Below are 23,910 nucleotides of genomic sequence, written 5' to 3'. Positions count from 1 at the left end.
CCCATGGGGTGCAACAAATGGACCATTAACATTGGCTGGCTTCTTAATTTTATGTCCACTATGACCATCATGATCTCCATCAATCTGATCATCAGAATCAGAATCAGAATCAGAATTTGAATGATCATGATTATGATTATGATCATTGTGATGATCGATGATGTTTTTCGTGTCCTTGGCAATGGGGTGGTGATGATGATTTTGAGTGTTCTTCAATCGTTGTGCTTGTTTTTTCTTTTGGGCAGCACGAGGGTCCTTCTTGTAGGACACAAGCTCTGTCCTAATCTTAAGCTTTGCAATTGTCACTAAGATTGTGCACTACTAGAAATATGGCCACTACACACTGATTATCTAGATACAATTTCATAAAAGTGTCTTGTGAATTTTGTTTGGAAACTAATTCCAAAACCAAGCCTATTACAGATATTTGGGATAGTTAATGGTGTGTAATACAAAACATTGATTTTCACGATTTTCCTTTAATATTTGATCCTTTTTATCAGTCCCAACTTGTCATTATCAGTCCCAATTTGACAAAAGGAAGCTGCAGCTCATTTGACTCAACTCACAAATCACACAAAGAGACGTGGCTGGCTCCCTTTACAAACTAGCTTGGCTCCCCTTCACGCAGTTTTGGCATGTGGCCTTAAATTGGATACTGATTGTAAATGCTAGTCTCTTCCATTTAATTTTATATTGAATGGTTGATTGTGAATACTAGTCTCTTCCATTTAATTATATATTGAATGCTTTGAATGACAAACAGTAGCAAAAGTAATATTTATATAGGCATTCATTAATGATTAGTCTCTACTCGTTCAACTAGCAGTGTTATAGTAAATGTTCTATTTGTTTTTTATTTGAGGGTTGATAGTCGGTGGGCTATTAATGGTGTGGTATACCCACAGTTAACCATCAAATAGAAATAAAGAGGGCCATAGCCGTCCAATATAATCATTAATTGAGGGTTGATAGACGTTGGGCTATTAATGGTGTGGTATACCCACAGTCAACCATGCAATAGAAATAAAGAGGGCTAAAGCTGGTAATTACAACGTCAAATATTATCATTTTTTTTCATTACCGTATCACTGTATAACAAACCCACACGTGAACCACATAACAATAATAATAAAATCCATTTTCTGATGGTTGATATAAAACTAATGAAGACACAAGGGTCAATATAAAATCAGAATGGATTTTAGTTACATCATCCAACCATAGTTTTGTTAACTACTAACCCACGATTAACAATATTGAATTCTACAAATAGCCATTTTTCCTTCACAATGCTTCTGTAAATCAGAAGCTAGCATACACTAAGAACCTCCCACTACCATGACTTCTCTAAGATCAAATCTCATAAGGAAGCAACTTTTCAAGGATGACATGGGAGATGCAAAGAAAACTAATGTGGTTGCTCCTCAAGTTGGTCCTTTCAACTTTGGACCATTTCCTCCTCCAGTTATTCAACAACCTAATGTTGATGAGGAAGCTGAGGTAAATAATCACTTCATTGGTGGTGTCCTAAATTCTATGGATTCTTATTTTGCTCATGATTTCAACATGCAGAATGAGGAGAAGAAACTGAAATTTGAACCATCTATTGAGCAACAGTTTGAAGAGTATTACAATACTCTAGGTGAAGGTTATGTTTGTAGCCCTATTTCCCCAATATCCCAAACATATTCTGAGGGTTCTAACATTCCTAAATATCTCACTCCATCACCAAACCCCCTTATCAACATATACTGTCCTATGTTTGATAATAAATGTAAAGAGTTTGTCCTTCCAGACCTCCCACCTATGAATCCTAACATACTTCCCTCTCCATCAAACAAACATGTCCTTATGGATGGAAACTATGAAAGCTATCAAACTCCAATCCGTAGCCCCAAGTCCCCAAAAATCATCTCTGATTACCTTCCTGGGTATTCATATCAATATGGTTCCATTGAGATGTGCAATGCTGTGGCTTGGGAAGAAGACCCGGATTGTGTTAGTACTGGAAGGAAACCTAACCGCACTCGAAAGTATCGGTGTGGAAGTAATTGTGCAGCATGCACATACGTTGGTGGCCAACGTTTCTGCAATTGGCTAAATGGGGACATGAGCAAAAGTTCAAATGAAGGGAATGATGCAACCGAATTGTCTGACTCCTTGTGGGCTGCTGAAGTTCCTGATTCCTTGGAAGAAGCTGCATCTAAAATGAATACTGTGGGAAAAATGGATATGACACCATAAATGGTAAGAAATGCCCCCTTGACAACCATGAACAACAAGACAATGCCAACTAATATGCTTTTTTGTTGACCTTTATCGTAACCATGTTGTATTTTGGTGCCCACTATGTGGTTATGTATGGACACTTGGCTTTTGTGGATACTTCTAGGCCTATGGTAATACTCCCTAATGTGCATATACTATGTGTAATAGTCCCTATGTAAGCCTTCATGCATACTTGCATGCTAACTATGTCTTCTTCAATGGTAAAATATATGCTTTATCCTTCTAGGATTGTAATGTCAAATATGTAACTTATGTATGTTCTTGGTTCTTGTGTTTATTATGCTGTATTCAAATGATACTAACTTTATTCATGCTAACACATGGGCATACTTGCTGAAGCCCTCCAAAATCAAACCCAACTATAGACATGATTACTTACATCACCGTACTTTATGAATGAATACGCGTTTTGGCTCAGTCTGGCATTTCGGTTTGAATTGGATGCCCCGTTAGACTGTCCATGATCAGATGCAGTCCCTCTCCTTTTTCTCACTCTCCACCAAGTCTGTATATAACAATATAAACCTCATTCAATTCTGTAAGGCGTTGATGGCTGAGCAGTCAATAACAAATACATCAATTAGTACAAATCAAATTTCTATCATACCAAATGTTTGCAACCCCCAAACCACATTTACCAATGTTACTTGACATTAATTGCTTACATATTTGTGTAAATGCTCGAACAAACAGCTGTATATGTTTTCAGCTTACAACTATTGGAATTTGACACATTCATGTGAACCACATAACTAGAATGATGATACTCGCATAGATACAACAAAGTATTTGGCACTCAACTGATGTAAAATATGCTAGAATGATGCTGTCAAATTGATTTCGGGGGTTATAGAGGACAAACAGCCCAGATAACTTTATTACAAAAATTTATAATATATTGCCGCCTATCCTTTGGGGCAATGCATCAAACAGATGGCGGGCATGACTTGCCCAGCCATCCACCACATGCAGGGGTCAATATATTTTTCTCCAACGGACATTTCCAGCAGGGTTACTTGACCCTTGCTTCTCTTTGGATCCGCCATTTCTTAATGACGAATTATACAAAGTTTGCAACCATGGGCATAAATACTAAACGAAACCAAATCTGAACTCAGATGTCAAGGAAAACAAATATTGAACTAAACCCAAATGAATTATCCTAATCATACTTCAACATGCATGCTCTAAAATCTATACCAATCTTCAATATAGTTGAGCTTGAGGGCCTCATTTAGAAATGAAATTGTAAAGGTTTTAAAAACATGCAGACATATTACCTCATTCCGATAGCCCAATGTTCCAGGACTAATATCATAAAGGCCATATCGGTTCTTGAACTCAACCATGTTATTCCTCAGATGAATTCGAGAATTTTTTTCCATTTCCCGCAATATATCTCCATTGGATTTCAGAAATTGGTAATTCGCCTGTTCAAAGGTGGGAAGTCTATCGTTTTGCAGATATTGGAAATTGAAACTGTGGGGACAGACTATTTGTTTTTGTTTTTTTTTTGGTGAGTAGTGGGGCAGGGCCCCAGCAAAGGAAAAAACAAACTAACTAATATCACAACAGACCCAGCGGGTCTTAGAGGAACCCATCACGTCGTCAGCAAGGCAGGTTCCAATCCAGGCTGGAGCAGAGTCAAGAGGGCAGACACCCAGATCACCATTGTAGCTCGCTTGGGCTAAGCAGTCAGCCACACAATTCTGTTCACGGTAAACATGGTTGACTCCACAATTTCCAAGTTGTTCTGCAAACCTTCTGCAGTCTGGGAGCACTCCAGCAAGGGGATGAGAGCTAGGGGTCCCAGACCTTTGACAACAAAGATACAAAATACAAGGGTGCCCAAACTCTTCGTTTTTTTTTTTTGGTGAACCCCAAACTCTTCTTTAAGCCCATCTCTATCTCGAACTCTTCTTTAAAGCGGAGTTTTACATTCGATTCTTATAATAGTTTTTCTTACTTTTCCATCCAATTGTTTTTTATTGTGACAAAGAAATTCTTTATTATTAAATATTAATCATCGACATAAAGGTTTACCCATTATTGTTCGGCAAAAAAATGAAAAAGAAAATCCATATTTTAAAAATAAATAATAATAAAACTTACAGGTCCAATTCACAGGCCCATTCTAACTTGTCAATTAGCTAGTTGTTTTTTAAATTCATATTTGGGGGAAAAAACATGAAAGCTACTTTTTTACAACCACCCCACGCTTGCCCAAAAAATTTGCTCCAGAACGCCATTAGAGCTTCACGGGTAGGCTTACCCAACCTCATCCTTGTTTGAATACAACTACTCCAGGTATGTCCCAATGGATCATGTATGGTGATATGAACTCTGCCATAGTATATTAAGTGATTATTTGATTGTTTATGACCACTGGTAGTCAAATTTAGCGAAAATTGTCTCTGGAAAGCAATTTCAACCGTCTGTCCATATATAGTAAGGGGGTTTCCTTCGCGCAGCAAATCTAGGATGCGCCGGAGTCTTTCATGTTGCCAGTCGAGGTACCTCCACCATTCTGCCCAATCTCGAGGCAATAAGTTTTTTTCTAGTCTGCATATTTTCCATATTTATTTAAGTTATTGTAGTTTGTGAAAATGTTGCAGTTTGCTTAATTAGCTCCAACCATGGACAAAGAGTGGGTCACATTTAATAGGTTGTCGCCCCAGTTTAATCATGGTCTGCAATGTTTTATATCTAATTCACTAAAGGTGGCTTCCGATGATGGTTGTATTAAGTGCCCGTGTAGGGAGTGTTGCAATCGAGTTTGGGAGGAGCCAAGTGAAGTTTGGGAACATCTAACAGTCTATGGGATGGATCCATTATACCAAAATGTGCCTTGGGTGTTCCACGGGGAAACAATCAGAGAAAGACACACACCAACACATGAGTCAATGACTTCTGTGGATAGCCCAGACTGTGACATGTTTGACATGCTAAATGATGTTTTTCGACATGGGTGTAATGATAGAAATAATGAGGTTGAAGATGAGCAATATCAATCAAGCGAACCCACTCCTGATGCAGAGAAATTTTATTATCTGTTAAAAGAGGCTGACAGGGATCTTTACCCCGGATGTCATGTCATGAAGAAGTTGGATTTCTTGGTCCATTTATATAAAATTAAATGCTTGTATGGAATCCCTGATGTCGGTATTAGTGCAATCTTGAAGTTAATTAAGAAGATCTTGCCGGATGGAGAGACATTGCCAAAAAGTTTCCACTTGACAAGGAAGTTAATTCGGGAGCTTGGGTTGACATACGAGAAAATCCATGCGTGCCCCAATGATTGCATGCTATATCGAAAAGAATATGCATCTTTCACAAGTTGCCCCTCTTGTGGTGAAAGTCGCTTCTGTTCTGACAAAGTTATGGAATCTCAATCAAGCAAATTCATGGTACCTCAGAAGGTGTTGCGTTACTTCCCATTGGGTCCAAGGTTGCAACGTCTGTATATGTCTAAACATACGTCTGAGCTAATGACTTGGCATGCTACTAATCGGTCTCAAGACAGTTCATTGAGACATCCAGTTGATTCCCCAGCATGGAAACATGTAGACAACAAATTTCCTTCTTTTGGTCATGAGATGCGCAATGTTCGACTTGGTCTTGCAAGTGATGGATTTAATCCTTTTGGCATGATGAGTAATTCACATAGCACATGGCCGGTTGTTATGTCGGTCTATAACTTACCCCCCTGGTTATGCATGAAGCAACCGTACCTAATGTTGTCACTTTTGATTCCCGGACCCAGAGAACCTGGTAACGATATTGATGTATACTTGGAGCCCTTGGTCGACGAGCTTAAATCACTGTGGGAAGACGGGATTACTGCTTATGATGAATTTAGAAAGCAGCAGTTCACATTACGTGCAGTGGTATTATGGACGATTAGCGACTTTCCTGCTTATGCAAATCTTTCTGGTTGGAGCACAAAGGGTAAGCTCGCATGTCCGAGATGTAATCATGGTACATGTAGTAACTGGTTGTACAATGGGCACAAACATTGTTACATGGGTCATCGACGCTTTTTGCCCATCACTCATCGTTTCAGAAAGCAATCAAATGTATTCAACGATCGTGAAGAATTCCGACATGCACCGATTCCTATGACTGGCACTGAATGCCTGGCTGAGTTATGTACTTTGAAATTCACTTTTGGCAAGGCTGCGAAAAAGCGAAAGGCGCACAACTTAATCACAGGTGAAACCTATGTGGGTCCTTGGAAAAAAAAAAGTATTTTCTTTATTTTACCGTATTGGCAACACTTACTAATTCGGCATAACCTGGATGTGATGCACATTGAAAAAAATGTGTGCGACAGTTTGGTTGGAACGATTTTGAGTATAGATGGAAAAACTAAAGATGGTATAAATACTCGGTTAGACATGGTGGATTTGGATATAAAAAAATATCAGCATCCTGTGACTGAATGTAATAAGACGAGGCTCCCTCCTGCTTTGTACACAATGTCCAATACTGAGAAAACATTGTTTTGTCAAGTTTTGGCCAATGTTCGTGTTCCAGATGGATTTTCATCAAATGTTGCACGTTGTGTTAAAGTTAAGGAGAAGAAATTGGTTGGCTTGAAAAGCCACGACTTCCACGTGATAATGCAACAACTCCTCCCATTGGCCATACGTAACACATTGCCCCAATCAGTCGCTGAGGTGATACTAGAATTATGTGGTTTTTTCAGACACTTGTGCTCGAAGAGTAGCTCATCTGAGTCATTCTCCTCCTTGAATGGGAAAATCATAACTATTTTGTGTGAGTTGGAGAGATTTTTCCCTCCTGCATTTTTTGACGTCATGGTGCACCTGACAGTTCATCTTTCTGATGAGGCATCAATTGCGGGACCAGTGCACTACAGATGGATGTACCCAATCGAGAGGTAAAACTCGTTAAGCAATGATTCTCTTTGCTAGATTGACACGAACTCCTTGAAATATGGATACTTTCTTAACCTGATGCTTGTATTTATATTTCTATTTTGTTGCTTGAAAATATAAATTGAGAGTGGACAAATACTGTGAGCGTAATGAAGAAAGAAAGAGGCTCCATAACTATTTATCAAACTCAATAAGAGTATGGAGAATAAGAATAATAGGCTCTGTATGGACAAAATGATATGGTCATCTTTAGATTTGGCTGAATAAATAAACTAAACCATTATATAATCAATGTTCACGTCCTTGGACATGATTGGAGATAAAAGTGAAGAATAAAGAGGCCATCTCCTTGTGTTTGTGCAGGTACTTGGGAACATTGAAAAAATATGTTCGCAACCACAGCAAGCCTGAAGGAAGCATGGCTGAAGGCTGCATAGTAAATGAGTGTATAAATCTGTGTTCTATGTATCTGTCTGACACAGAGACTCGCATAAATCGACAAGGACGCAATACCGATGGAGGGGGACGTAATGTCAAAGGAGGCATACCAATTTTTGCAAAACCTGGAAGCCCTCTGGGAAAAGGAGGAGGAAAAGTTTGTCGTTTAGCTAAAGAAGAGAGAGATTTGGCCCACAAGTACGTCCTATTCAATTGTGCTGAAGTAAAGAAATACGTTGAGTAAGTGATCACACAATGTACTTGCATTTTACTACATTACATGGAATAAACGAGAGTCTAAATGGTGATGCAAATGTACTAATTGCTAAATGCGTGCTAATGTAGTGAACATGTTGCTGCTGCAAGGGCAATACGTGGTAGACGAATTACAACACTTGAATCTCAAAGAGCTGCACATAAGTCATTCCCTGAATGGTTTGCGAAACATGTAAGCGGTGTTATATTCCCCTTACAGGACAAGTAAGCTCTGCTAGTTCATTTTTAATCTTGATGATATTTCATTGTGAAAATGCAGGTTGATGAAATGGACATCAACCATGAGGACATTGTGTCAGAGGATATACGCGCATTAGGCCATGGACCAAGCGAGTGGTGTGTCCGACACAAGAAGTACATTGTTAATGGATGTCGGTTTAGGATTAAGTCGATGGACAATAACAAGAAGAACCAAAATAGTGGCATTTTTCTAACATCAGAAGCTACATGCTATGCTACTACACGTGATAGAAATCCTGTTGACGGGCAAGTTGACTACTATGGCGTGCTTACTGACATAATAGAACTGCAATACAATGCTGGTCGCAAGATTGTTTTGTTCAAAGGTGATTGGGTTGACGGGGTCACAAGGAATCGAGGAGTAAGGAAGGACAAGTACGGGTTCACTCTAGTTAACTTTAAGCGATTACTCCCAGAGAACGATCCTTTTATACTTGCTTCTCAAGCAATGCAAGTGTTTTACGTTCAAGATCCTATAGAAGAAGATTGGCATGTTGCTGTCAAAACCAGACCTCGAGACTGGTATGACCTTGATATTGTCAATGAACATGACCCTTGTGCAGAACAGGACTTAGCAAATCGGGAGGATATTACCTATGATTGTAATGTGAGAGATGATATAGATAGTGTAGTCATTCGCAGGCCAGTCGCTACCGTTTTGAATGATAATGTGTGTCCTACCAACTGTAATATGGGGGCAGACGATAATTGTGGTACATAGTATGATGAATTGCATTTCACAACTACTGTAGCAAGTGGTTTTTGAAATCAGGTGTTATAGTATGATGATTTACATTTATACGATGGTATATAGCTGAATATACTTATGTGCCATTTGTCAGGTTGAATGTACATTTTGTGATTTGTGGGTTATAACAACGTATCTGAATATATTAATTGGAGAATAATTGGTGACTTGTTATTTGTGGTTTATAACAACATACTGAATATCTTCACGTGTGGGTTATGTTTAAAAATTAGCTAATTGATTCCACTTTTCAAATACTCCAAATTGTTCTGTAGCCATTTTATTCAGGTCAAGGCCAATGAGTTTGAAACTTAGAAGAGAGTGTGGTTGGGTTTATCCCCGATATGAAGTCTAGATCAGATTTTAAGTCTTCAAAAGACTAGGCCATTTCAAAAATTAATTAATCAATATATATATCAGTATATGTAAATGATCAAAAGATGGTGTTGGGCATCAACCCTTGGGTGCTAGGGCGCTTTCGACCTTATTAAAATGGAGTACATAATGTGGACAATCAATTTTATTTTATTAACTCCCGCTGGTTTGCTTTGGTCAGCTTTCCCGCTGGTTTACAGAATTCAAAATATGCAAGTTCAAATTGGTGGGAGAATGCCACTATAAAACAGAGAACCTTTGTATTCATATGAACAGAGAAGAACGAAACCACTTCCACCCAACTCACCCTCAAACCCAAACATAGCAAATCAAAATGAGTGACTTCTTGAGGGAGCTTACTGAGGGTTTCAACATAGCAGACCTAGGAAGAGATGGAGAGACACAACCACCTCAACAAGAGACAACATTACAACAAGAAAATGTGGAACATTTGTGGAATGAGTCAGCCTTCAATGGTGACCTTAACAACAATGTCGAAGGTATGATAAATGAGGTGAGCATCGATTTGAGGGAACGCCAGCCAAGGAAAGGAAGGGGACGAAACAAACACAATTGGGCTGTACATAACCTTGAGAAGGTACAATTCAACTCAAAAGGACAGGCAGAAGCACCAAGGAGGACTTGTGCAAGATTTTCTAGGTTCATCGGGATGATTGCGAAAGAGAAATCGAGATTTCCAGTAAATATCACAGATTGGAGATACTTTCGAAACGGGTCTGCAATAACAGATGCTTGGGAGCATGTAAAGGTATTCATTTTGTTTTTCTCAAACTTGCAAAGGTATTGTATAGGTTTATAATTGCAAAAAAAAATTCAAACTAATGTGACATATCTAAGTAAACTCGGGTGACTTGGACCTTGTTTAGGACTCTAAAACATCAAAAAGAACATCTGCTAAGGGCTCAATTTTCAGGGGAGGCCTTCAAAGTTGAAATTGTGGGTTCACTTTTCAACGGAAAAAGAACGTTGTCTTTTTCAACCGTAAACAAAATATTTAGAACAGAGCATATGAGAAAATGCCATATTTGAGTAGCTCCTAAGCATGCGAGTTGGGGGGCCAGCTCCTTCAGTCTCCACAAAGAGACGTGCTAGAGTTTTCCAATTCATTAATATATATGCATGTTACATACTACATATGCATTCAAAATATATATGGATTTGTTCAGTTTTCTAGTTTGTGCATTCTCAAGGTTGGTGTGCTTGCAAGTTTTCAAGTTTGCTAGTCAATTGACAGATCTAAACTGAACCTAACAATATCTCAGGCAACGCTTGATTGGTCCGATCCCCAAACGCAAGCACTGGAGAACAAGATTAAATTTACTATTGAAAGGAAGCTTTGTGATCGTTGGAAGCACTTTAAGGCCACCTTACGGAGGGATTGGTATGCACCCTATGCTGGGACTCAACAACGATTTGTTTGTGGGGATGACCGTGTCCACAAGGATCATTGGAATGCATTGGTGGTCTATTGGGATGGGACTCAAGGTCAAGTAAGAAGTTCAATGATGATTTATATTCTGTACGAATTTACTAATATATTAAATACTGATGTTTGTTTATGTTAAACATGATGGGATGCTTAGAAACGGTCGGCAACGAATATAGCTAATAGGGGAAAATTGAAGATGAGCCATACAACAGGGACACGGACATTTGCCCAGTATCGCTACGCTTATGTGAGTCAAGCATTGGATCGAATTATTATTTCATATATATATATATATATATATATATATAGCATATGCATGATTTTAGGATTTATGTTAATGGCCAATAACAAGAACCAAAATAGTGGCAAATATTATAGATGATGTTGTCATGTTTTTTTAAGCATCTCAGATATGGTTGGCGTAAATTTATATCGTTGATGGATATGGAAGTTGGATGGTCATGATCCCAGTGGAGTAGTTGAATGGTATAAGTGTTATATTATAGCTCATACAGGTTTTATTGAAAACTTATAAGTGATCCTTTGTGAGGGGAGGAGTTTATAACATGATGATGCAGAGTAAAATACTGTCTATAATATGTATCCAATCTTTCTTCATTTTACAAAATACTTAATTTAACTTTGTGACAGAGGAAGAAGCATGGGAAGGAACCAGACAGGTTCACATTCTTCAAACTAACCCACACTCGTGGAGAGAATGAAATGCCAGTCGACGAGGCGTCACGATTGACAATTGTAAGTGACGTGCAACCAATGTCGTCCTATATTTAGAAAACAACCTATGATATTGAGAAAAGCAATTTTCCAATTTATTTGCAGGTAGAGTTCAATAAACGCATTGAAGAAAGAACTAATCAAGGAATAGAGATTACTGAAACAGTAATGAATGAGGTGTACTCTGAGGTATTAGGGCCAGAGAAACGAAATCGAGTTCGAGGATTTGGAGCTGGAGTGTCATGGGTGGATGTCCCTGGGATAATAACTGACCGAAGAGGGATATCAAGAGAGGTTCATACCCTGCGACAAGCACTTGAGGAGCAAAGGGTGCAAAATGAAGAGCAGAGGAAGGCAAATGAGCAATCTGAAATGGCAATGCAGAGGCTTGGTGAGGAACAAGTAAAACTTCGGGAGGAACATGAAGCAAGTTTGGCCCGTTACAAAGCTGAACTAGATGCATCTTTCACTGAAAAGGTGCAAGCTACTGTGGTCATGGAGATGAACTCCGCAATGCAAGCTGCTGGTTTCTCAGATTTAGCAGCAGCATTGGAAGCCCTTCGAAATGTGGGAAATGTAAATGGATCTGTTAATGCTTTGCCTCACCTGGAAATCTAAATGGAGGTTGGAATACTTTTTCATCTCTAAACTGTGCATGTTTTGTGGGTTAGCAATGGGGAAAATGTGGGAAATCTGCTATGAGAAGTTTGGCACCTTATTATAATAAACATGGGATGTGCTTCATGATGGGGAGTTAGGACAACCTTTTGAATATAAGTTGCAGTGGCCAAATATATGTAAATATTGGCCAAGTGTGTACAAAAATGATAGTACAAAACATGCATCTGCTGTGTACAGATTTTAGGATCATATCGATATGAAGCATGGGCTGTGTAAAGTTGTTTGGATAATATGAAATATTGAGTTGCTGTGTTCAGTTTTCATTCAAGGCAAATAAATAACATTGATGAACTAAATAAAGTCAATCGAATAATATGAAAATCAGCCCCCAAATCGTATTTGAATATGTGTAGATTATTAAAATAAAATACACATTCTTATCAATATTAAAAGTAATTAATATATGATGAATGGGGACTGATGGCTGTAAGTGTATTACATAAATGATAGGGGGTGTTATTAAATGGGTACTGATACAATGGGAACTCATATTGAACCAACGGGAACTGTTGTATATTTGCATTTCTAAGGGAGAAGATACTAAAACTCATATCTGTCTTGTTTGAAGAGTACACAATTGCAAACTGATATGTTATATATGATTAGTCTCTAATATAATAGACACCATTCCAAATATCAGATCCCAAGCTTGGAGCCATCGCAAATGGCTTGGCTTAACTCACATGGCTTGTTTCTTAAAAGCTTTTTCTTTAATGGAAAATAGGGAAGGACTGACTAAGTAAATGGTACCCAATAAACAATAGCAACCCCAAACTAGGATACTGATTTAAAATTAGTGGCTGCATAGTCTCTATTGGTTAATGGAGACAATTTATTGTCTCAAAACTTAACTTAGGGGACAAATCTGAATCAGTACATAATGTGTGTTTTTTTAGTAGTGGTGGCTGGATCTGCCTCACCAGAAACTGCTACCATCCCTTTTTCATAATCTATGGTGATGGAATTTACTCCTATGTATATACAAATAGAACGTACCCAAAAATCAATTGAAAATTGAAAAATTAATAATCAAACCAATACCAATATTTATTTTATTTTTTTCTATATATAGTTGGTATATATGTCACAAAAATGCAAGGCACAAAAATTGAAACAGAAGAGTTAGTTTTCGTACCGTTAAGTTTCTGCAATTTCTTCTTTATTTTGGTAGCACATCCCTTGCAACATGTAATTACCTTCTTTTTTTTTATGAACTTGGGGGGCCATAGCTTGGTGAAGTGGGGAGGCCATAGCCGAAAACCCCCCAAACAACATGTACTCACTTTCAAAATGCAAGTCTGCAAGAAAGAAGATATTAATTTTTGTTATATTAATCGTAAAATGAAAGACAAGGTAGCCGTAGAGAGACATACGGGACCAACAGCAGGGTGGTTCTCCATTGCAAGTGCAGTCTCTTTGATGAGAGCATGAGATTTTGTACGTCTCCCTCACAAGCACAACAAGTCCAAAGCAAAGAACCCTAAAGCTATAAAGACTATTAGTAGGCAAAAACTTGGACTTGGATTTGTAAAGAAAATTGATTTGGGAGAAGATAGTGGTGATATTTATAGGTTACTTGATTAGAAGTTAAGTCAAGTATTGATTAGGAGGATCTCCATGAATTGAAAATCTTGTACCATTTTTGGTATTTTTTACTCTAAAAAATGGGTTGCTTTTCGCGGTATTCGTACGTACTTGTTAGGAGGAATGTGAAAGTAATTTCCTTAAAAACTTAAAATGGGTGTTTGAGAATTAACTGGAAATTAGGAAATCCAATTGTATATGCCGATCTTCTGATTTCATAATGCGCATGTAATTAAAGAAAGACAACCAAATGTGGAAAAAAGTAATTACTTGATCGAAATCTTTCAAGATATTAACTAGTTTAGGTGAACTCTGTCCGAATCTTGAATTGAATATACTCAAGATTCTCGCCTTTCTAAAATAACAAAGAGTACTTATAGATACTAGTTAGTTAGTAACAACAAATTTTATTTCAAAGAAGACTAGACCGTGAGGATTACGCCAAAAGCGTTGCTTGTTCTCTTATATTTTGTCAATATTGTGTTTGTGACTGTGACTGTGAGAGGATCAAATATCACCATGAACTTTTATGTTCGATGTATGAGTCATCTATAAGGGCAATAACAGTATTGTTGAGTTGAGACCGAGATCATCGTAGTTTTCCCTCTGAAGGAAGTTGAGGTTCCACCCCAAAACCAATTGGTCATGGGGGGAGTAGCCCAACTCCTTATAAACCCAGGCTAGGTCCCTTAACATGTCAATGTGGGACAAATACTCTCAACACGCCCCCGCACGTGTGGCGAACTTTCAAGCCTAACACGTGGACAACACATATTGGGTGACGTGGGAGCACATGTGGCCGTTGGGCCCAACACGTGAAGCCTTGCTCTGATACCATGAAGGAAGTTGAGGTTCCACCCCAAAACCAATTGGCCATGGGGGGAGTAGCCCAACTCCTTATAAACCCAGGCTAGGTCCCTTAACATTTCAATGTGGGACAAATACTCTCAACACCCTCACTGCTAGAGGGTGTACACTTTGCGTTTGACATGTCTCACAATATTCCCTAGCTTGCTATCTAATATTATAGACTGCGTTAGATTATGTTAGTTAGTCGTAGAAAGTAACTAATGTTGGAGAAGATTGTGATTCTGATGTATAATAGTCAGTCCTTGATCAAAGAAACTCTACCTTCTTGGTTCATCTCCATGCACGGTTTGGATCAGGAAGGCTGTGAGTCTACCAATCATGCAACCCAAGGAGTCAAAGGTCACATTTTGGTAGTTCCACCAGGGCCTCCAAAACCTTAATTAGGACCGTCACTGCATGCATGTAACCACAAAATTACTTCTGTGATTACACGTTTATGAATATTAAATTATGACCAAGTAAAATTCACTAATTTATTATTGTTTATTTTAAATTCAATTCAATTGTAGCATATGTGAGTTAAAACAATTAACTAAAGCATTGTTCCTTCCCTTGCACCTAAGTTCCATCTCATTCCCATATATTAGAGTAATTTAAAAGAAATCATTCCCTTATATTAGAGTAATTTAAAAGAAATCATTCCCTTATAAAAAAAAAATCATTTCAATTCAATTGACATGTGTATAGAAATTTGGATAGGTAAGGTTCCATCCACCTAGGTTTTGGTACTTGTGACACGGAGTGAGACATATGTGACTAAAAAGCTAAGGTTATATATATATATATATATATATATAAATTCTCCTCAAAATGATAATCATCCAAAGACGTCAAAAGTCGTCACACAAAGTTTCGAAAGCGGAAACCAGTCGCTGCAAAATCTGTTCAAAACAAAGATACTTTTCTATATTAGATCAAAGCATGTGGAAACTACTTGCAACATTAATATGTTAAAAATGTATAATGCAAATTATAATTAAATAAGAGTACCACAGTGTAGTCTTTGTTAATTTCTTACCCCAGTTGGTTTCTTTTTGGGGCGACGACAGTCATCGTAGGCGGAAAGCGATACTGATCTCTTGTATTTTGTCAATATTGTGTTTGTGATTGTGAGTACATCTATATCGCCAAAAACTTTTAGCTTCCAATCAAATCCAAATTGTGAGAAGCTGAAGACGAAATTTACTCCTACAACACAAAAAATAGAAAATAAATACATATAAATATGAGTATTGATTAAAACAAGAAGTAGTAAGAAGAGTTTTGATGAGTAATATAAACTTGTGTACCTTTTATTTTGTGCAACGTTTTCCTTATTTCGTCAACACAACCTGAACAATGTACCTTCAAAACACAAGTCTGCAAGAACATGTATAACCTAATTAAATTTAGGCATAAAATGAAGGGGTGAGGCGTAGCAAGATACATACCACGGGACCATCAAAACGGTGCTTCTTCTCCATCAATGGAAGAGCAATAAGACCCTTCGAGTATCAACATCAGTACTAATTAGTTAACTTCATGCATGCTCAAACAATCAAACAACACCAGAGCAATTAGGTTAATATAATTAATTAATGTACCTCGTGATAATTAGGGAATAATTTTGTGTCATCTTGAAGGAATTTATCATTCTTGATCGGTCGACCTTGTTCTTGATGATCTGCAGGATCTGAATTCTTCTTGTTGCAGGACACAAGCTCTGGACGACGTGCCCTACAAATCATTGATATTATCTCTATGACTCTGGTTGGGTCTATAATATCACCAGAAACTGCTATCGTCTTTTCTCGTGCATTCATGGTGATGGCTTTTAATCCTACCCCAAAAAGTCAAAAACTGATTAAATATCAACGGAACCAATACTGTATATATTAATTATGAAAGAGTTCATTTGTACCGTTCATTTCCTGCAACAACTTTTTCTTTATTTTTTCGCGATTTGCTATAATCCAATATCCTGGAACCTTCACAACACAAGTCTACAAGGAACATACATGGACACATAAATGCATGGTTATTGTATAATCTACAAAACACATTTATATTATATATATATATATATAGGTACATTTATTCTCTCATTCGAATATCCGCACGTTATTACCGACGTGCGGATGCCATTGTAAATAGGAAGGAAAGCAGGGAAGGGTAGTAGAAAATACATGGTAATAACGTCCGGACATCCTCATAGGAGAATTTCCGTATACGCCCAACAGCCCACTTGAGCAATTTGCCATTCTCCCATTGATTCCTATGAATATAGGAAACTTGTATTTCTCATTCACAAATCCTTCTTTGTTTGTGCTGCTAACTATAAGTTTGGTCCTACTTCTGGTTCATTGTGTTACTAAAAACGTAGGAGGAAACTCAGTACCAAATGCTTGGCAACATCCGCATAGGAGAATTTCCGTATATAGGTATGTATGTAAGCTAGAGTTGTATAGTTTTTTACATATATACATGATCAAACGATCAGAGAACACCAGATCTTGGTAATTTCTTACCTCAAATGGGACGTTTTTATTTTTCTTGAATCCTTGTGCTGCAGCAACACGTTTGTCCTTGGCCTTTCTGTGAGGATCAATCTGTGCAAACTTTTCTATTGTCTCTACTAGTGTGTCTGGATCTACATGATCACCAGAAACTTCTATCCTCCCATTATAATCCATTGTCACGCAATTTATTCCTGCGTATGTGCAAACCCAAATTTTTAAAAATCAAACCCGTGCCAATATAATTTAAATTGACGCTTCTTTCATTAAAGTATATTATATATTCACATACTATTTTACCTAAAATAAAATCCAATCGATATATACAATTATAAAAATAAAAAATAAAACGTCGTACCGTCAAGTTTCTTCAACTTTCTCTTTATTCTGTGAAGGCGTTCCAGACAACACAAGTTAACGACCGTCGCAGCATAAGAAATCTGCAACAAGGCATGAAGATATATTGGGTAGGTAAATCACAACTGACAACTGACAACTACATAAGGACATGGTTATTGGTTAATTTCTTACCTTAGAATAGAAAATTTTCAAGTCCTCGGCGGCAGGTTTTTCATTCTGAATATGGTTGTTAAAGGCTTCATCACAAGGGTTCTTTTCTATTTTGTAGGACAAAATCTCTGCATACCTAAGTATTTTCTGAATGATTGTGACTGGATCTACATGATCGCCACAAACTGTTATCTTTGAAATACACCAACGTCCTATCCTTCTTTCATAAAGCCCCTTTGAGACCGAATTTACTCCTACATATACACATATTCGCATGTTATATATACTCACTCAGTTGTACTTACTGCCTGCATAATAAAGAGGTTTATTTATAAATTGTTACCGTCAATTTTCTCCAACTTCCTTGTTATGCTATAAGGCAGAGAATTGTCAGCCACGTCCACCTTCACGACATGATAAGTAATCTGCAACAACAAACATATTAATTCTAGAAAAAAGATCGATAGATACGTACCATTCAGCGTACATACAGTCATAACATAATGAAGAATTAATAATAAAGAAGTAGCTTGATACATACGGGGGTGTCGTGATGAAGACGGTGGCTCTCCGTTGATGAAATTGTAGAACCCTTCTTTGGGTTAGACATAAGATCACCATTATCATCTATAAGGGCAAGAGCATTGTTGTTGGGAAAAAAATCATCGTAGTTTTCCCTCACTGCCACATCAGTATACTTTGCGTTTGACATGTCTCACAATCCCTAGCTAGCTAGCTAAAAGATGAATAGTCGTAGAAGAAACTATAGGGTTGTTGAAGAAAGTAAATAATGTGGGAGAAGATTGTGATTTGTGAGATATTTATACATAAGAAAATATATGCCAATATTACTTTTTAAATAATATTTTGAACCTTTTTTGGGTGTGTTATTAGATTTTCTAACCCTTTCTTTGCTGCACCAGGAAAACCCTGTGTCTTAGGAATCTTAAACCCTTTCCTTTCTTGCTGATTAAGAATAAACTGCATATATATATATATATATGGAAATTTTAGATTTTCCTACCATTAATGAATTCTTCTCGTTTATTATAAATCTTACCGTTTTTGGTATTTTATTAGAATTTCTAAGGTTTGGTTTTCCTTCACCAGGGAAACCGCTACTTCTTAGGAATCTTAAACCCTTTCCCTTCTTGGTGTGCATGCTTAAGTTAAGAATAGACGGCAACTAATAAGGAAAGTGAACGGAAATCTCGTATGCCAATTTTAGATTTGCTTACCATTAACTAATATTCTTCTTCTCGTTTAGGGTTTAGGGTTTTAATTTGGTGAAGTGAAGTAATTTGAAAGTGGACACAAAACCAATTTTGTCAGAGTTGAGAAATTATATGCCTCAAATCTACTCTTTTGCAATCCTGCAATTTTCCAGCTTCAGCACAGCCATGGATTTTACGAGCTCTTCATTTTGTTTGCTAAGTTTCTGAGACGCAGCCAACAAATCATCATATTTGTTCATGATAAACTCAACATCCATATCTTCACAATCATCATCCTTCTTCGTTGGTTCATCCAAGCTTACAGTCGTGATAAGGGCAATGGCTTTCTCATTATTTTCAGAGTCAGAATCACTGTCAGTCCAAGTAGTATGCATTGCCTTATTCTTGCCATTCTTTTGTTTCTTTAAGGTGTTGGCACATTCTGAAGATATGTGTCCATAACCTTCACATTCGAAACATTTGACCTTTTCTCTTGGATTCTTTCGTTCATTTGACCTGCGAAATTTAGACCCACCATCAGTATAGTCAACAAATCTACTTTTAGAATTTATACATTTTGAATCTCGACTCCTTGGATCCTGATTCTTAAGAAAGTTCATGAACCGTCTTGTGAGAATCGTTAATTCCTCATCACTGCAATCTTCATCAGAATGCCCATCATCTTCTTCATTCACAACCTTGAAAGCAACACTTTTGCTCTTTTTAGGAGCTAGATGTTTCATCTCATAGGTTTGTATGGACCCTATGAGTTCTTGAACTTTCAAGGTGTTTAAGTCACGAATCTCTTCAATAGCTGTGATCTTTGGTTGAAACCTTTGAGGCAAGGATCTCAAAATCTTTTTCACAACCCTATATTCTGGAATTTTTTCACCTAAACTTGAACAAACATTCACAATTACACAAAGTTTAGCATAAAATTCAGAAAAAGTTTCATTCTCATCCATCATGAGTGTCTCAAACTGTAAAGTGTGCATTTGAAGCTTGGCTCCCTTGACAGTATCTGTTCCTTCATGAGTAACCTGCAAAATATCCCAAGCTTCCTTAGAAGTATCACAACCAGATATATATTCAAATTGATCAGAAGAAACAGCAGTAAATAAAGCATTTAACCCCTTTTGATTTTTAGTGCTATGTGTGACTTCTTCAGTGGTCCACTCCTCTCTGGTTTTGACAACCGTGGTTGCTTCATCTCCTTTTCCGATCTTCTTTGTGGGTTTAGGAAATCCATGACCCACTGTATTCCATACACGTTCATCTAAGGACCAAAGAAACGACTTCATCTTAGCCTTCCATGCACCATAGTTGTGGCCATCGAAGTATGGGGGATGTGCAACAGAACTCGCGGCACGATCCATCCTAAGGTATGTTAGATCTTGCTGAGTATGTCCAGCAACCTGCTCTGATGCCAATTGAAAATACCTGTAGGATGTCTATATGTGCCTAGAGGGTGTTAATATGCCAATTCAAGATTATAATCAAGTAAACAAAAATAAACTTCAGTAGCAGGATTGATATGGCTTATCGATCCTGAAACGTGCTGGGAATAAAATAAAAGAACACAGAGAGAATTATTTTACGTGGTAAAACCCCACCTCTGGGGAAAATCCACGGGACTCCTCAATCCAACACAAATCCACTATAGAACGATGATTACAAGAAGTACTCACACACTTATCCTAGACACATTCTAGATAATGTTTACCGACTTCTTCATAACTCAACTTCTGTCACGGGATGATCTTCGACACTCCTTATGTTGAACGCAATACTGGTCACGATTGCTTCAAGCTCGCCGGAGGAAAATCGCCACCACGGTCTTGGTGCCCTCAACCGTATGAGTCACCGATATGCACATGAATGCAATATGAATGATGAAAGTGTTTGATAAATCACCAAGTAAACATGGAACACTTGATGATTTATCTCAAATCTATGCACAACAGCTTTCTTAGGAACTTTAGATGCTTAAACAAAATATCAGAAAAGCTCCAAATGAAAAGAACCACACGTCCCTTTTATTCAAAGCAGGTTTCTCTACTTGGAGAGAAACCCAACGATGCCACACTTGTTGTGCAACAATAACTCTAAAACCTATTCAAACTTCACAATCATTTTGGTCCAATATGGACTCTTCATCAAAGCCGTCAAAACATGGAAACTAGATAAAGTTCAATTATGGATAAATGATTTGATTCTATCACTTACGCCAGCTTTATGTATGGTATACCAAATACCATCCAATCCTATCTTTTAATATACGAAAACCAATTATAGTATGAAGCAAACAATGAATGATAAAGGACGTGCACTCCAAGTTTGAGATAAAAAGGAATATTTTAAATTAAAACAAAATAGAGTCCAACTAGGAAAGTAATCTTAAGAGATAAAATCTAATCCTATTAAAAATAGGATTAACATACAAATACTTGATCGAAAATAACTCAAACTAGAAATCCTAAAATGAATGCATGATTATGTCATGATTTACCTGAAATCAGTTTCCTCATATCGGTCAAGTCATGCCTCGGAAGTATGGGGTTGAACGAGTTGTGCCAAAATGTCCAGTAACAATTCTTCACACACTAGTTTTCAAACTATGCTAGAGTCTAGGAAATGACAATACAAATTTCATACTAACACACGTCCACCTTCACGACATGATAAGTAATCTGCAACAACAAACATATTAATTCTATAAAAAAGATCGATAGATACGTACCATTCAGCGTTATAATATAGTACATACAGTCATAACATAATGAAGAATTAATAATAAAGAAGTAGCTTGATACATACGGGGGTGTCGTGATGAATACGGTGGCTCTCCGTTGATGAAATTGTAGAACCCTCCTTTGGATTAGACATAAGATCACCATTATCATCTATAAGGGCAAGAGCATTGTTGTTGGGACCAAGATCATCGTAGTTTTCCCTCACTGCCACATCAGTATACTTTGCGTTTGACATGTCTCACAATCCCTAGCTAGCTAGCTAAAAGATGAATAGTCGTAGAAGAAGAAAATATATGCCAATATTACTTTTTTAATAATATTTTGAACCTTTTTTGGGTGTGTTATTAGATTTTCTAACCCTTTCTTTGCTTCACCACGAAACCCCTGTTCCTTAGGAATCTTAAACCCTTTCCTTTCTTGTTTCCAATTTTAGATTTTCCTACCATTAATTAATTCTTCTCGTTTATTATAAATCTTACCGTTTTTGGCATTTTATTAGAATTTCTAAGGTTTGTTTCCTTCCTTCACCAGGGAAACCGCTACTTCATAGGAATCTTAAACACTTTCCTTTCTTGGTGTTCATGCTTAAATTAAGAATAGACGGCAACTAATAAGGAAAGTGAAGGGGAATCTCATATGCCAATTTTAGATTTGCTTACCATTAACTAATATTCTTCTTCTCGTAATGAAGTAGTTAATATCCATATGCAATTTACGTTTCTTTTTTGTAATGAAGTAGTTAATATCCATATGCAAAAACACGTCTTGTCTTTGAATCTGATCTCAATAGATACACGAAACGAGAATAATAATAGCTGGCAGGTTTTGTGTTTTTTTGGAATGAGTGCTACTATTTCCACCCCACTTTCCTATTTTCTCACCCACCTTATTTTCAAAATTTTAAGGACAAATGTAGCTCTTTGTAAAATGACTTTTAAGGACTTATACCGCCTCATTAAAATTTAATCCAACATATTGGAATTTTTTCATAATAAAAAACAAAATAAAAAACTCTAATGCAACTTAACAATTTGAACCTTAACTCCTGCCGTCATTTACCTTTTTTTTTCCTATCTCTTCAACCTCTCCCCCTTTCCTTTTTGTTTTGTTTGCAACATCTTCCCCCAATCAATTTTTTTTTTTGGTCAATATCTCCCCCAATCAGTTTAGTCTTCTTTTTTTTCCCCCTTATTTCTTATACCTGCAGCTTCTCCACCCAATTGCAGAGGTTTGGTTTTTCCTTCTTCCTTTCTAAACCCTAAACAAACTCTCCAAAACAGAAGTTTGATCTTTACATAATAATCAAAATTGTTCAAATTCAATTTAAGGTGACCTTTCTTTCTCAGCCCTGTCTTCTTATACGCCATCTACATTTGTCATTGCTTCGTACAACCTCTCCTAACAAACCCTCCAACTCAACAATGAGACCACCCTCCAATTCTCGGGTCCCAAACCAGAATTTTCTCAAGCCACCACCAAAACCAACCAAACTTAGAGAAAGGAAGAGGGAAAAAAAAAACCTATACAATTGGGTGGAGAAACCGCAAAGAAGGAAAGAAGAAAAAAGAAAAGAAAAGAAGAATAATGATTGTAGGAGTTAATTGTTAAGTTCCATTAAGCTTCTTTTTTTATGTTTCAAATTATTACGTTTGATAAAAGGAAAATAATAATTAAAGGGTATGTTAGGAATAATGGTGGGTGGAAAGATAGGATTATGTTTTTTTAAGATAAGGTGGGTGGGGAAATAAGACATGGGGGTAGAAATAGCAGCACTCTTTGGAACAGTGAACTTCCCATCAAGAAACGTTTGAATTAATTTGTACGTAAAACTATTTATCTGTTTGTCTTCAAATCTGTGCATGCAACCAGTGCTGACAAAATTACTTCTGTAATTTTAGACGTTTCTGAATTTAAATTATGACCACTTAAGTAAAATTCACTAATTTGTTATCGTTTATTTTTAAATAAATTTAATATGCACGGTTAAGTCAGTTAGCTAAAGCATTATTCTTTCTCTTGCACTTGAATTCGATCTCATTCCCATATACATTAGAGTAGTTTAAAAGATTACCCTTACCAAAAAAATCAATTCAATTCAATTGACGTGTGTGTGCATAGAAATTTGGATAGCATCCACCTACCCTTGGTACTTGCGACACGGGCTGAGACATATGCGACTAAAAGCTAAAGTTGTTTTTCTTCAAAGGTAAAAGACAATTACAATCCATCTTTAAATAACAAAAGTTACTTAAATGTACCATAGCTAGTAATAAAAATTAAGGCTCCGTTACTATATATATATATATATATATATATATATATATATATATTCTCCTATGCGGATGTCT

At 37.0% G+C, this 23,910-nt stretch overlaps 3 protein-coding genes across 3 annotated transcripts; 1 reads left to right on the top strand and 2 right to left on the bottom strand.

Moving 5' to 3' along the window:
• Positions 1–4,519: 4,519 nt before the first annotated feature.
• Positions 4,520–8,972, top strand: LOC148292711 (uncharacterized). The gene is made up of 5 exons (XM_088246238.1): positions 4,520–4,599; positions 4,685–7,195; positions 7,557–7,871; positions 7,977–8,079; positions 8,167–8,972. Exons 2-5 carry the CDS (start codon positions 4,929–4,931, stop codon positions 8,866–8,868), a joined length of 3,387 nt encoding a protein of 1,128 aa, XP_088102364.1. The 5' UTR covers positions 4,520–4,599; positions 4,685–4,928; the 3' UTR covers positions 8,869–8,972.
• A 6,201-nt stretch (positions 8,973–15,173) lies between these two features.
• Positions 15,174–18,956, bottom strand: LOC110773882 (uncharacterized). The gene is made up of 11 exons (XM_088245931.1): positions 18,137–18,956; positions 17,939–18,020; positions 17,617–17,849; positions 17,444–17,525; positions 17,098–17,279; positions 16,491–16,572; positions 16,174–16,409; positions 16,021–16,074; positions 15,880–15,949; positions 15,609–15,778; positions 15,174–15,471 (listed from the first exon to the last, which is right to left on the bottom strand). The coding sequence occupies exons 1-11, from the start codon at positions 18,305–18,307 to the stop codon at positions 15,421–15,423; spliced, it is 1,413 nt and encodes a 470-aa protein (XP_088102057.1). The 5' UTR covers positions 18,308–18,956; the 3' UTR covers positions 15,174–15,420.
• On the bottom strand, positions 18,953–20,110 carry LOC148292710 (uncharacterized). The gene has a single exon (XM_088245906.1). The coding sequence runs from the start codon at positions 20,108–20,110 to the stop codon at positions 18,953–18,955; it is 1,158 nt and encodes a 385-aa protein (XP_088102032.1).
• Positions 20,111–23,910: the final 3,800 nt, after the last annotated feature.

This window comes from Prunus avium, chromosome 8 (genome assembly GCF_965620075.1).
Source record: "Prunus avium chromosome 8, drPruAviu1.hap1.1, whole genome shotgun sequence".
NCBI classification, from domain to species: Eukaryota; Viridiplantae; Streptophyta; class Magnoliopsida; order Rosales; family Rosaceae; genus Prunus; species Prunus avium.
Note: the sequence above shows the minus strand (reverse complement) of the source record. Positions and strands in the feature narration are given on the sequence as shown.